At 43.4% G+C, this 13344-nt stretch overlaps 1 protein-coding gene across 2 annotated transcripts in view; it reads right to left on the reverse strand.

Moving 5' to 3' along the window:
- Positions 1 to 13344, reverse strand: part of LOC138577770 (disintegrin and metalloproteinase domain-containing protein 10-like) — a 680452-nt gene that overhangs the window by 136303 nt on the left and 530805 nt on the right. For both annotated transcript variants that reach the window (XM_069649653.1, XM_069649654.1), the window contains one exon: positions 6166 to 6349. In XM_069649653.1, coding sequence (XP_069505754.1) covers positions 6166 to 6349 — 184 coding nt within the window. The remainder of the gene's footprint in view (positions 1 to 6165; positions 6350 to 13344) is intronic.

Genomic DNA, 13344 nt, shown 5'->3' on the forward strand with positions numbered 1-13344 from the left:
TAAGAGATTAGTTGTATCATTGGTGTTACAGTTGTGTAGGTAAACTGGATTCTGTCATCTACTGTGTTCAAATATGTAAAGAGGTTATGAAACACTTAATTTGTCCTTAACCAAAAACCAGAAATGGTGCCGACCTAGCAACACCAGTCTTTCATATGTTCTTTCCCATTATCATTCTTCAATAGATGATCAACTCAAACCTGTGCATTAATATATTTGCATGGACAGGAGCTATGATGCCCCCATCACTGTATGTCCACATACATGTACCTGAAATCTAGAAAAGAACATTGACCTTGCAATAAAAGTAATTCTGCGATGACATCATGTCAAGTAAAGTGGGTAAAGTCATTAGTAATTGTTTAGCAGTCATTTCAACTGCTTCTATACCCAAAGAGGAATGTAGGCAAAGCCACTTAAGAATGATACCGAAAATAAACATCCTGTGGTGTAAGTACTGCAAACTCTATGGATAATGTGTGGGATATTTGATGTAGGTGAGGTCTTCTGTAATTAGGGATGTAAAGTGGTATCTAGATCTGTACCCAGAGGTTTAAAGAGACTGTTAGATGCTGCTACAATACATCTTACTGGTGGTTCAGTCGCATGTTTATGAACCTTAGGAAGGATGTTATCAGATTTCTGAGCTTGACACAGATAATGAAGAAGTGCTTTGAGTGTCAGTGTGCAATGGTTGGTTAGGAAAATGTATGTTTTCTCTGCATTTTGAGTTGGGAAAATATGAAGAGCTACTTTGGTTAGGACAAGGTTAATATTGTTGCTTATAACAATGAATCCCAGAGTAGAGTTCATCAGTCAGGCAATTGTGAGTACCTCTTTTGAATTGTATTAGCTTTGTGACTAAGTTAGATCCATCCTCAATCCACAACTGACTTGTACACTTCTTGTTCTTGTTTTTACTATTTTCCTCCCTATGCACAACACCATTTTAATCCAGATGTATGAGTATTGATAAGCACCTGATTTAGGTAAGTTACTGACATTTAAAATCACAAGTAATTTGAAGGCCTACTAGAAAAATGATTATTCCAATAATATCCCTCCACCACCTCCAAACCGTCTTGCAGTTAACTGATAGATGCTTGCATTATCCTATTTCTCTGAAACACTTCCAACATTTGCTTCATCCAAAAACCTCAATCTGAATATTTTAGCAGGAGTCAATAATTGTTAAAGGAAATACTTTCCCCTGGTAATAGATCTCTGAAATCGGTGTACACCTTGGGAATGTCTGCCAAAACGTGTAGCCATATCGAGTGTCTAATTCTGTACACTAGTCCAAGGTACATTTACAGAGCAAAAAAAAAAGAGGCTGCACTGCCCCCAATAAGGGGTGATAGAGGTGTAGCCTCCACAGGGTAGCTCCACTCCTCCAGGGGTGGAGACAGGAAAGAGGGAGCTAGGGTGCAAGCAGCAGCATGCTAGGAAGAGGCCTTCCATCCAGGAGGCTTTAAATATTATCGCTGTCACAAAGAAAGCCTCTTTTTCTTTGGCAGGGAAGTTTATTGGAGGTGTGCTTTAACCGAGAAGGACCTTTGCACAGAAATGACGAAACATTCACCCGGAAGTAATCAAGACTGGAAGTGACTAGGTCCTCAGCTGTGAATAGCAAAAGACCACTCAGAAGGAAATGCTGCCAGTGTGGTTCCCATGGTGCTAGTCATTTGCTTGAATCACGTGAACGGTGACTCTGTAATAAAGTGACCTGTTTTACTCCACGCTTTAATGTTTGAGGTCTGAGAGAATGGGTTCACTCTTTGATGGTGGTATCTGTTGGCTTTTCAATGAGAAAGATTTCCCTTAGTTCCTCAAGGAAGGGCCCTGAATGTCTTTATGAATTTGTAAACTACCTCGCAAAAATTATGAATGACAACGTGTTTAGCATGTGTAGTGAACAAGGTATATTCTGATATTTTAAGGTTTCAAACCAGTGCTGAGCATTAGCTGTGCTACTTATTAAAAGCAGTTTTCAGGTGTTTGCCCTTGTTTCTCCATTGTGACATAAGGCACATTGGGATGACAAGAGAGAACAAACGTGTATTTATTTGTTCGTGCAGAAGGTTTGTTTCTCAAAAGTTCATGGAAAATCTAACGGTCAGCCTTGGGACTCAGACTGAATGGTAAAGAGTGAAGATACTTTTATAAATATCTGTGAGACTAACAGGCCACAATGCCAGCTTCTGGCATATTCTATCGAGGAGCAAGATGACACTTTGTGATGACATCTTTTGTAGAATACCAGTATGCTAGCCTGTTTTGCACACTCAGGAGGGGAACAAGAGGGTGTTCACCTTTCACAAATACCCATCTAGGTGCCTGCCTCTGAGTTGTGTGTTGGAGAGATTGGGGTTCCCCCAGAAGCCTGGACAGTGTTGGGAAGTATAATTCCATCTTCATTTATTATTTTTGATAGCTGGTCTGTTTCCTTTTTTATTTTTCTATCGCAAAATAAATATTGGAACCATTTTTATGAATCAGCCAGTGTTTGTTCAGCAAAGTGTCACCTGAATAGTGCCGAACCAATCAGATTACAACGGCTTGTAGAGTATTTTAGGCATCAGACACATTTGAATAAATGTTAACTTCCCCTATGAAACACAAATTCAAAGCCTGCTATCTTTGTATGGCTTCATTCTTGACCTCCAATAAGGGATCCAAATTGTAACTCTCTATTTTAGATAAAGCTTTCTAGATGCCGCCCTGCTCAAAACCACTCTCTACATTTATCTGAGAGTGCTTATCCGGGGTCATGAATTTCAATTTTTCCCTATTTACTTATACTAACTGACTGCAATATTTCTATTCTTGCCTCCAGTATTGCAGGAATGGATGGAGTTGAGCTTCTCAACTAACAACAGCATATCACCAACATACACCATCATTTAGAATACGATGCCCTTGTGCAATGTGTTTCTCAGCAAAGAGACAGTGGCCCTCATTACAACACCGGCGGTAACCAATGGCGCAATTAGCACCATGGTTGCTGCCGGTATTGTAACGAGTCCGCCATGGTGCAATGGGGAATTACCACCCCATTCCAAGGTTGGCGGCGCGGTAATTCCCCATGCACCATTGGCCCTTGCCCATTCCCATTTTTGCCCCATAGGGCTCAATGGGAATGGGGAAGGCGGTAATTACGGTACCGCAAATTGCGGTACCGTAATTACCTTCAAGGTCCCTTTGCGGATCCCTACTTTAACGGCTGGTCCAGACCAGCCGTTAAGGTCGGGAGCCGCGAAGGGATCTCGTAATTAAGCGCTAAGGGGTTAACGGCGCCGCAGCCTTTTACTGTGCCTTTAACCCCTTAGCGCCAGTGTCGTAATGAGGCCCAGTGTCTCAATTGTCAAATTTTATAATGATTGTGGCAGTAAGAATTACTCTCTTATACATGTTCCTATTGGAAGACTACTTTAATCGAAAAAGTCAACACAATGTGCTTACTAGCATTTGCTCAGCTCAGACAAATAGGTAAAACCACCTTCTGGCCTTAATGTCACAATTCTATAACATGATGTTTATCATTTTCCATAACATTACTCAGGCCTTGGAGGAAGGGTGGTCGCCCCCTTGCAAAGACCAAACCTATGAGAAAGAAGGGAACTTACACATTAGGAGATGATTTCTCGTATTAGCATAATTGACCTAAAAACATTTGACCTAAATCATTTGATCGAATCCTTTTGACCTTTTTTTTTAATGTCAAATTTAATTAAATATATATATGGGGGTGGCTAACGGTATAGATTAGGTTGAGAAGTGGCCGGGTTGCGGGGGTCTCCCAAAAGCTTTTTATACCCAAATAAAGGTTAAATAAATTTGATCAAATGTGATTAGGTCAAATGTTTTAGGTCAAATAGACCCAAACCGATTTCTCAGCATCATCCAGAAAAGTACTGTGATGTGGGAGCAGAGAACAATCTTATGCAGTGGTCGGTGTTTGAGGCCAAATGTAGGTTCTCTGTTTTATTGTTGGCTGTTAATCCAAGTGAAAGAGGTAGGAGGTTGGGAGTGCGTTCAGAGAAAAGCAGGACACCCTGATTACAGCAGCATCGACAGGAGTGTAAAACCCTTTACTTAATTCACACCTATGTCGCTTACAGTGAAGACAAGAATTGGCAAAGCCAATCGTTTTGCTTTTGTGCTATAACGGTACTACCTGGCCATAAGAGCATGACAGCTGGAGAATGGTGGGAATACCTGGGTATATGATAGCAGTGGCTGGCAAATGTCTAATACCTATACAGACCCAAAACTGTTGGCTTTGTAAATGCTTGTTTTTAACAGCACTTCTGTGCAATGTTAGTGCAATGTTAGTCAGAGGAGCCTAGACATATCCTGGGTTCCAAAATAGATTGGGTCCACTTGAGTCGGGACACACCCAGCACATTTCTTGTTCAAAGAATGAGATACTGTAAGGTGACTAAACGTACTACTGTACTGTATAGGTTTCGGTTATATACAAAGATTAAGCGCTTTATTCATAAAGAATAACGAAACTCATAAAAAGCACACAGGAAGCACTTTTTAATTGCTTGATTCTGAAAAATTTGCAAAAATGTATTCAAATATGTGAACGTTTGGTTTCTTTGGGGGGTCACACTTTCACTCGGACCAAATGTAAATCTTTTCCACACGTTCATTTACTTATTGTTAAGTGTAGTTACTTTCGACAACAAACGTCTTAATGCTACCCAATCTAGAAAGGGTATCCAGGAGGCGCTCTAATAACGGCACAACTATAAACTATACAAAAAGGCACTCAGAGAAAGGTCACTGCGCAACATGTGTAAAGGTGCAGATTTACTTGAATAAATAAGTGTTGGAATGCAATGGTTAGCGTAAGAATGTTCTAGACATTACGGTTTTGTTCAGCTCCCCTTCCCGATTTTACATCTGTACATGTTCATCATACCCAGCCTCTTTGCTGCATCTGTATCGCCTGTTCAGCCCTCCTTGCCGGTTTTACATCTGTACGTGGTCATCATACCCAGCCTCTTTGCTGCATCTATATCCCCTGTTCAGCCCTCCTTGCCGGTTTGACATCTGTACGTGGTCATCATAACCAGCCTCTTTGCTGCATCTATATACCCTGTTCAGCCCACCTTCCCGGTTTTACATCTGTACATGTTCATTATACCCAGGCTCTTTGCTTCATCTGTATCCCCTGTTCAGCCCACCCAGCCTCTTTGCTGCATCTGTATCCCCTGTTCAGCCCACCTTCCCTGTTTTACATCTATACATGTTCATTATACCCAGCCTCTTTGCTGCATCTATATCCCCTGTTCAGCCCTCCTTGCCGGTTTTACATCTGTACATGTTCATTATAGCCAGCCTCTTTGCTGCATTTATACACCCTGTTCAGCCCTCCTTCCCGGTTTTACACCTGTACATGTTCATTATACCCAGCCTCTTTGCTGCATCTATATCCCCTGTTCAGCCCTCCTTGCCGGTTTTACATCTGTACGTGTTCATTATAGCCAGCCTCTTTGCTGCATTTATATCCCTGTTCAGCCCACCTTCCCGGTTTTACATCTGTACATGTTCATTATACCCAGCCTCTTTGCTGCATCTATATCCCCTGTTCAGCCCAACTTCCCGGTTTTACACCTGTACATGTTCACTATACCCAGCCTCTTTGCTGCATCTACGTCCCCTGTGTTCAGCCCACCTTGCTGGTTTTACATCTGTACATGTTCATTATACCCAGCCTCTTTGCTGCATCTATATCCCCTGTTCAGCCCACCTTCCCAGTTTTACATCTGTACATGTTCATTATACCCAGCCTCTTTGCTGCATCTACGTCCCCTGTGTTCAGCCCACCTTCCCAGTTTTATATCTCTTCATGTTCATCATATCCAGTTTCTTTGCTGCATCTATAGCCCCATTCTCCAATCTAGTTTTTGACTCTCTGGAGAGAGTTCTCTCAGATTCCTACACTTAAACGTGGTTACAGAGCAGGCCCCCCATTTGATTTACTGATCTCTGTAATAGCTGCACATTATTAACAGCGCTTCAGAATGCTCGCACAAAGGACTATTTTGGTATATACTCAGGGCTATCAAATTAGGTCAAATAACTGCTGCCTTCTTTGTGCAGTGTTAAAAACGAAGTGCACCAGGCTCATCCAGGGCTTTTCATACCTACCCCATTCATGCATATCTTTGTTTCCAGGTGGCAAACGGTGTAATTTGGTTTAGAAGATGGTTTCAGGCATTTTGCACTTGCTCCCGTACAGTAGCTTTCAAAGGCGCACTCGGATTCCTTTTGGCATGGCGCTCCTTGTGCAGCATAGCTGCATTCATGGTTGCAGCATAATCCTTGGCTGGGACTAGAAGAAAAGGAGAACAAACGAATTGGGTAGCTTGACACAAAACCAAACTCCACACTTGTGATTGTCTCATTTTCGATGTGGGGGAGGGCTGCCATCCGGTTTTGTTGAGAAGGAAATACTTTTGGTTATCTTTTTTAATGATGAGGTTCTGGCCCATAGGAACATTGGGAGAGCTGTGGCAGGCCCAGTCAGGCCATGCTCGCCTCTGATAGGTTAGCAGTGCAGTGACAGTGTCAGCCTTATTTTTCCAAAAAACGTTTCCCCCTAAAAAATATAATGCATATAAGTGAAAATAATCCAAACTAGGAGACCCAGTGCAACTCGCAATGCATTTATAATACTAGAAATACAAAAGCTGCCAAAATATATCAGACTGAACAAAGGTATGTAACCACTAGGTCCATTTCACTATCATGTGTAATAGTGTCTAACGGAAATCCATGAGAAGGCAGATGCCATTCCCCGGGTAAACATCACTTTCAACTTCTTTTAATGGCGTCACTCCAAAACCAAACCTATATCTTAGTTTTAGTTTAGGTTTATTCATTTATATTGCGCCTTAGGACCACGGGTGCAGATACAAGCAAAGTTCACCAACAAACAAAACAAACGAATAACTAAACAAACAAAACAACAATCATAAAAAACAAAATAACATAAACCCAGCTCTGGACCTAAAAAACAAAGGTAAAAAATACGATGATACCTAACTGCATGGCTCTGTTTGCAATGGGAACAAAGGGAGACTACCACACAGATAAATGTGTCAGCTATGGGATGATATTACAGGGGAGGAACAGATACCATTTCCTCAACTGAGTGAGCTATATATAGTCAACCAGAATGTTCAAGTCTGAAGATATAGTAGTCAAGCTTTTACTAATGCTGAGGATTTGGGGGAGATTACTTTTAACACATCCAATGACAATATCGTCTCTGTTATAAGAACACCATTCCTAAATCATAGCCTACTATCCTATGAGTCCATTACCCAGTTTCTGATGCAAACAGGCCAGAACCTTATTCCTCAAGGCTTCTCTGGGTTCATTTCTCGACGGCTTTTCCATGGTAGTGATAATGATGTCCCTGTTATCCAGTACCAGATCACTTATTGTACAGTTTGCGATTGCTGCCATTTTCTTAGCAGAGATCTCTATGCATAGGGGCTCTTTGCCTCTGACCAGTAGTTTCAGTTCTGGATAAACTTGCTGAACTTGTATGGAACTTTGCAGGCTCACGTGACTGACCTGCCACGTTGTGCAGATAAGGCGGAGATAGAAAGGAAGCATCCTCACCCTGCCATTTCTCTCCAATCTCACCTCCTGCCACATTATTAACTCTGGCTGTTGGTAAAATAGATAAGATAGTTTAGCAATGATTATCCATCATTGTCTGAGGACCCTGGGACTCACCATGGTTGACAGTCACAAGCCACTGCCGGAACTCCTTTAGATTGGCAGAGAGGTTGAGTTTCAATATAATACTCTCCCTCATGGACTGCCAATCATTTGGCTTAAAGCCTGTCTTTTCCTGGGTCCAAATATCTTGCAGTCGGCTAGTCTTTAATGGGCCTTCTCCAGCCAAAGCCTGCTCCTGCGATACTGTTGTAGATAAAGGTTAATCAGGGACATGAGTGGAAGGTATATTTTGTACACTGCCCCTAGCACCCAAGCCATTCACCTGAATCCTGCTGTAACCTCTAGAACTGGACTCTTCAGCAGCTTTTTTGACTATCTCGATATCTCAGACGTTGTTGTCTCCTTCGTATACTCCTTTCCAAGACATCTGAGATCCGACTCACTCTCAGTGATGATGGGGTAGAGGGGACTAGAGGCTCCAATGGGAATTGTTTATCCACATCAGGGTCTTGGGTGTAACTGCCCTGAACAAATGACTCAGTAATTTTGGGCTGGCAAGAGGATTTGGCTTCTTCATGGTTCACATTTAATGAACCACCACTCTCTCTTATATGAGCGTTTGAGCATTTAGCTATGGATTTCGAATGGCAAAACCTTGTTGTAGACATTCTTTCCAAAATATAGAACATGGATAATATAACAAAATAATATCAATTATATCAAGTAGTATTTATAAAATAATAGCGAGTGGGCAAGCAGTCCAACAACCCTACGAACTCAATGGATTAAGCAAGATGCACTAATACAGGCTCATGACACCAGCCATGGCATATTAAATACGACATGGCGTGTGCAACATGCCCCCATCCTGAAACAGAAATATCTTTAGATCGTCTCAACTCTGTCTGTACTCTCCGTTATTGTTTCACCTCCAGCCCTCCAGGACGAATCCCAACACCAAGGAGAGGAGAAGGCAGAACGGCCACCACCCACCACCATGGACGGCCCCAAAGAGACACCAGAGCACTGAGAAAGAAAGGGACGCTGCAGACAGAGGCTTGCACCTCCACAGACAGAGGGCTGAATGCCAAGGTACAAATAGGCAGCAAGTCACACGTGGGCACGCAGCAGCAAATATGTGCGTGCACGAAACGTCAGCTTCCACCAAATGTAAGAATGTAGGTAATTTAACGTAATAACTGGACTTCACTATAGTTGTAGATCGACGCAGGCTTTATTTATGTCATTGTTCTCATGCGCCATTAGGCTGGAAAGGAAAACTTTATTGGTGAGTTTTCGTTGTCTGTACTCTGAACCAACAGGTAGCAGTAAATACTTGTTAGGCACGCTCAATTATGTTGAGAATTAAACGTTCAGTAAACTAAGCAGAATTTGAGATAATATTAAAATGATGTCATATTTAAGCAATATGCCCCAAGCGCGGGGGCATTAACAAGTCAGGTAATGCCCCGGGGCCCATAGTTATAGGCCCAAGTGAAGGGTTCCGAGCGCGTTCGCTCCCGAAAGACAACATAGAAGAAGGTAATTGGGGTGGGCTTGGGAGGGTGGGGGAGATGGAGGGGAAGAAAGATAAAAAATAGACATACCTGAATCCCCGGCAGGGGATGAAGGCAGCCTCCAGCCGTGTGGAGGCTCCTCCGAGCCTCTACACGGTTGGAGGCTGCAACGCCACCTGCCGTGGACAAAGGAGGCAGAAGGTAAGTGGGGTGGGGCTCGCTTCGCTCAGGTGTGTAACTATGGGCCCCGGGGCATTACCTGACTCGGTAATGCCCCCGCCGCTCGGGGCATATTGCTTAAATGTAAAAACAGGTAGCCAATGACCAATGATTGTGATAAAGATTTGGTAACAGTTGACATAGGTCATTGAACTGCAATGAGGCTTTGCGAAAACACATAGCTGGGGGATTATGCTCACATCCATAGTCTGGCTCCTGGAAGACTTGTAAACCACATTTTAGTTTATGTCTTTATAGCTAGAGGGCCCTGATGAGAGCAAATGAACATTGTGGGAGACATTGGGCCTCATTACACGGTAGGCGGTGAGCCATGGCGCTATCAGCGCCATGGCTCATGCCGGTAAAATACTGGCACCGCCTTGGCGGAAAGGGGATTTACCGCCCCATTCCAAGGTTGGAGGGGCGGTAAATCCCCTTTCCGCCATTGCCCTTCCCCATTCCCATTTCTGCCCCATAGGGCTCTATGGAAATGGGGAAGGCGCTAATTACGCCACCGCAATTTTGCGGTGCCGTAATTAGCTCCGAGGTCCCTTAGCGGGTTGGATTTTAACGCCTGCAAGAAGCAGGCGTTAAATCCTCCAACCCGCAAAGGGACCTCGTGGTACGGCGGTAAGGGTTAAAGGTCACCGTTGCCATTAATGGTGACCGTTAATCCTTACCGCCGTCCGTGTAATGAGGCCCATTGCCTCTTCCAGTTCTCGTAAGAATGGAGGAGAATCAAGGTCACTTGACATTGAAGGAGCACCTCAAACAAGTTCAGAAAGTTCATTGGGGGGAAGCAGTTGCTCCTGACACTCTTTTCTGATTCGGGAAAAGTCCATTGCTGAATTGAAAAACTCTTACCTGGCTCCCTGAACAGACTGATATCTTTTTAATCAATTCAACTGGCCAAACATTTGAACAGATAGTTCTGCATCATGGAACTTGTACAGGAATTCATTCTGGACTTTAGCTACTAAGGTTTGTGAGCGAATCTCGGTTCCCTAGTAAGTAAACCAACACAAATGCATATGAACATACACCCGCACTGTTCAATATTGGCTAATGGGCCAGAACAGCATGAGTTTGATACCCTGTCCTGTGGTTAGAGGCTGGACTCCAGCATAAAGCGCAATATATAAAAGACCAATTTAGTTTCATTGTTTTATTGTGTGCAATAACACAAGGTAAGAGTGGCCATCATGCTCACCTCATCTAGAAGCTAATCCCCGGTCTCGATTTAAATCGTTATGTAAAAGAAGGAAAACACATAAAAACCTGTCTTCTATAATTTCACTGCCAGGCTTTGTATCTCGACCACCCTGTACAAGGGACTCACCCCCTCTCTAACCAACTTCACAACTTAACCTAAAACAATTCCCTTCAGGAACATCTCTTGGCCTCCCACCAGCTGACGTGGGCATAGGCTACCTTCTTCCAAGGAGCACCAAAGCAACTTGGGCAATGTGCTTGCTGCCATCCTTCTGAAATTCGCCCTGCTCCTGTCCAGTCTCTTGTTAATGATCCCCAATCCCTTCTGACACTATGCAATCCATATATGTAAATGTACACCTACCCCAGATGAGCTTACATCACTCTTTCCCTTTGAGGACAGGTCAGTATTTCACAAATTCACCAACAAAAGAAGTAAAGAAAACACTGAACAATGAACCATGAGGGTCTTTTATCAAGTGTATCCTGATCCTCCAATTCAAAGAGGTAGTGGAAGGAACATTGGAGGAACAATGGATCCCTGTGCTGATCTAGTTTCGTATACTGTAGTGCGTCCTGCTTCCAAGCACTGGGTTCCTGAGGGACAATGCTCAAATAGTCCCGTATGGTGAGGTATAAGAGGAAGACTAGAACCCCATCTGTAACGGTGCTGGATTTCAATAATGTCACCAGTTAAGGTAGTAGATCAGGCGCAAGCGAATGATGAGTCTTACTACTTTGGTTCGAGTGTAGTGTAGGTTTTATTGGCATAGTGTTGCCACAATCTTAGAGCACATGCAGTGCTAGTCACATGGAGAATGCCGACACGTGTTTTGACCTGAAGGTCTTTATCAAGGCTGTGCGTGGTTGGTAATGCTGATATATATATATTCCCAATTTGAGAAAGCTGGAAGGCTGGATGGTAACTTTCAAAAGATCACTGCGACCACACATCTCGTCTCCAGAGGACACGCTGGCCTGGCAGTTGCCATCCAATCTTCTCAAATTGGGAATATATATCAGTATTACCAACCACACACAGCCTTGATAAAGACCTTCAGGTAGAAACACGTGTCGACTTTCTCCATGTGACTAGCACTGCATGTGCAGCACAGCCAATGGGAATGGAGAGCACAGCCAATGGGAATGGAGTCTGGTAGAAAGGGCATAGCTATAGCTCCTGTAACAGAATATTTCACACTGCCAAGGCAAACAATAAACAGCATCGTTAAATCTCTTCATGAAGAAAGGCAAAGCCAACATAAATACAGCGCTGCGTGAAATTACTGAGTTCAAAAGTTTGACCACCAAAAGTCCCCCGCATATATATTTGTGGGAGAGACCCCGCACATCCCCCCTCCACCATACACCTATACATTTTTATTAACTTTACTACCCCCCCACATATAAATATGCAAATAAATGGGGGTCAGACTTTCGGTGGTCGGACTTTTCCACCTCAGTAATTTTGTCCTATTCCATAAATACACATATAAACATATATAGTATAGCCATGTCCATAAAAATGAAAATTCAAGGTACAGCAAAACTGAAGAGTTTTGAATGAAACAGAACCACTGGCATTGCTCTGGGCAATCCTCCAAACCATGGGGTTTCAGCCTCCCATGCCACTCCAGAAGGTGAAAAACCATTTGCAAATCAGGCTTGGTCCGATCCTGTGAGGGGTAGTCCAAACTGACCTACTAGGTCACATCCCTTCCGCATTAGACCACAAGCAACATTGGGCATCAGCAGTTAAGGGTAGCTGTGTACTCTAGGCAAGGCAAGGTACAAGTCATCCAGTGAAATATGTGCAAATGACCAAACTTGGAGGGTCTAGTCTAAAAATGCATTTATTTAACCCAACTCTGAAATGGTGCAGGTGAGCGCAGTGAGAGTGTAACTGGACGGTTATTGTACACAAACCCCAGCGTCCTGCAGCCCTCATCCCAAGCACACACAACTGACACAAAATGTGGAATCTTGGACACAGGAAAACATTATATCACTTCTCCCTCCCTTGTAAAACAAAGCCAACTAATAAGAGGAAGATAAGAAAACTGAAAAAAAAAACAATAAAGGAAAAATAAAGAAAAACACAGTAATAAAGAACTGTTCCATAATTCCTGTAAGGATTAGAAAACCCTAATGAAAACTTACTACATAAAGTGATAATAAATAATGAAAAATGACTACATTAAACTGTGAGGACTTGTACACCCTCGCTACAGACGGACACTCATTGCATCAAACAACAGCCTCACCACTCCTAGACACATTACTAACCCCCACACGCATAGTCCTTGAACTTGATGGGTGGAAGTCTAATCCTTGTGGGGCGACCCGAGCCCACGCCTTCATTGTATTGGGCCCCATCTTGACCTGTAATAATGCTCCCACTGGACCGTGCTCTTCCTTGATCCACGTGCGCCGGAGGAGTGAAACTCTGCTGCACTGGCAAACTAGCCTCCGGGATTCTTCCCCCAGCACTATTGACACTAAATGGAACATCACGCCCATCATCCGGAACCACAGGGCCAAACTCAACCCCCTCACCCTTGAGCACCACAACTCTCCTTTTACTCCACCTGGTACCATCATCCAGTACCACATACCCTGCACCGACCTTGATCACAACTGAGGGATCCATGTATACACTGGCCCCTTTGGGCACAAACCACGATTT

The sequence above is a fragment of the Ambystoma mexicanum genome, chromosome 1p (assembly GCF_040938575.1).
Source record: "Ambystoma mexicanum isolate Mex_15411 chromosome 1p, UKY_AmexF1_1, whole genome shotgun sequence".
NCBI classification, from domain to species: domain Eukaryota; kingdom Metazoa; phylum Chordata; class Amphibia; order Caudata; family Ambystomatidae; genus Ambystoma; species Ambystoma mexicanum.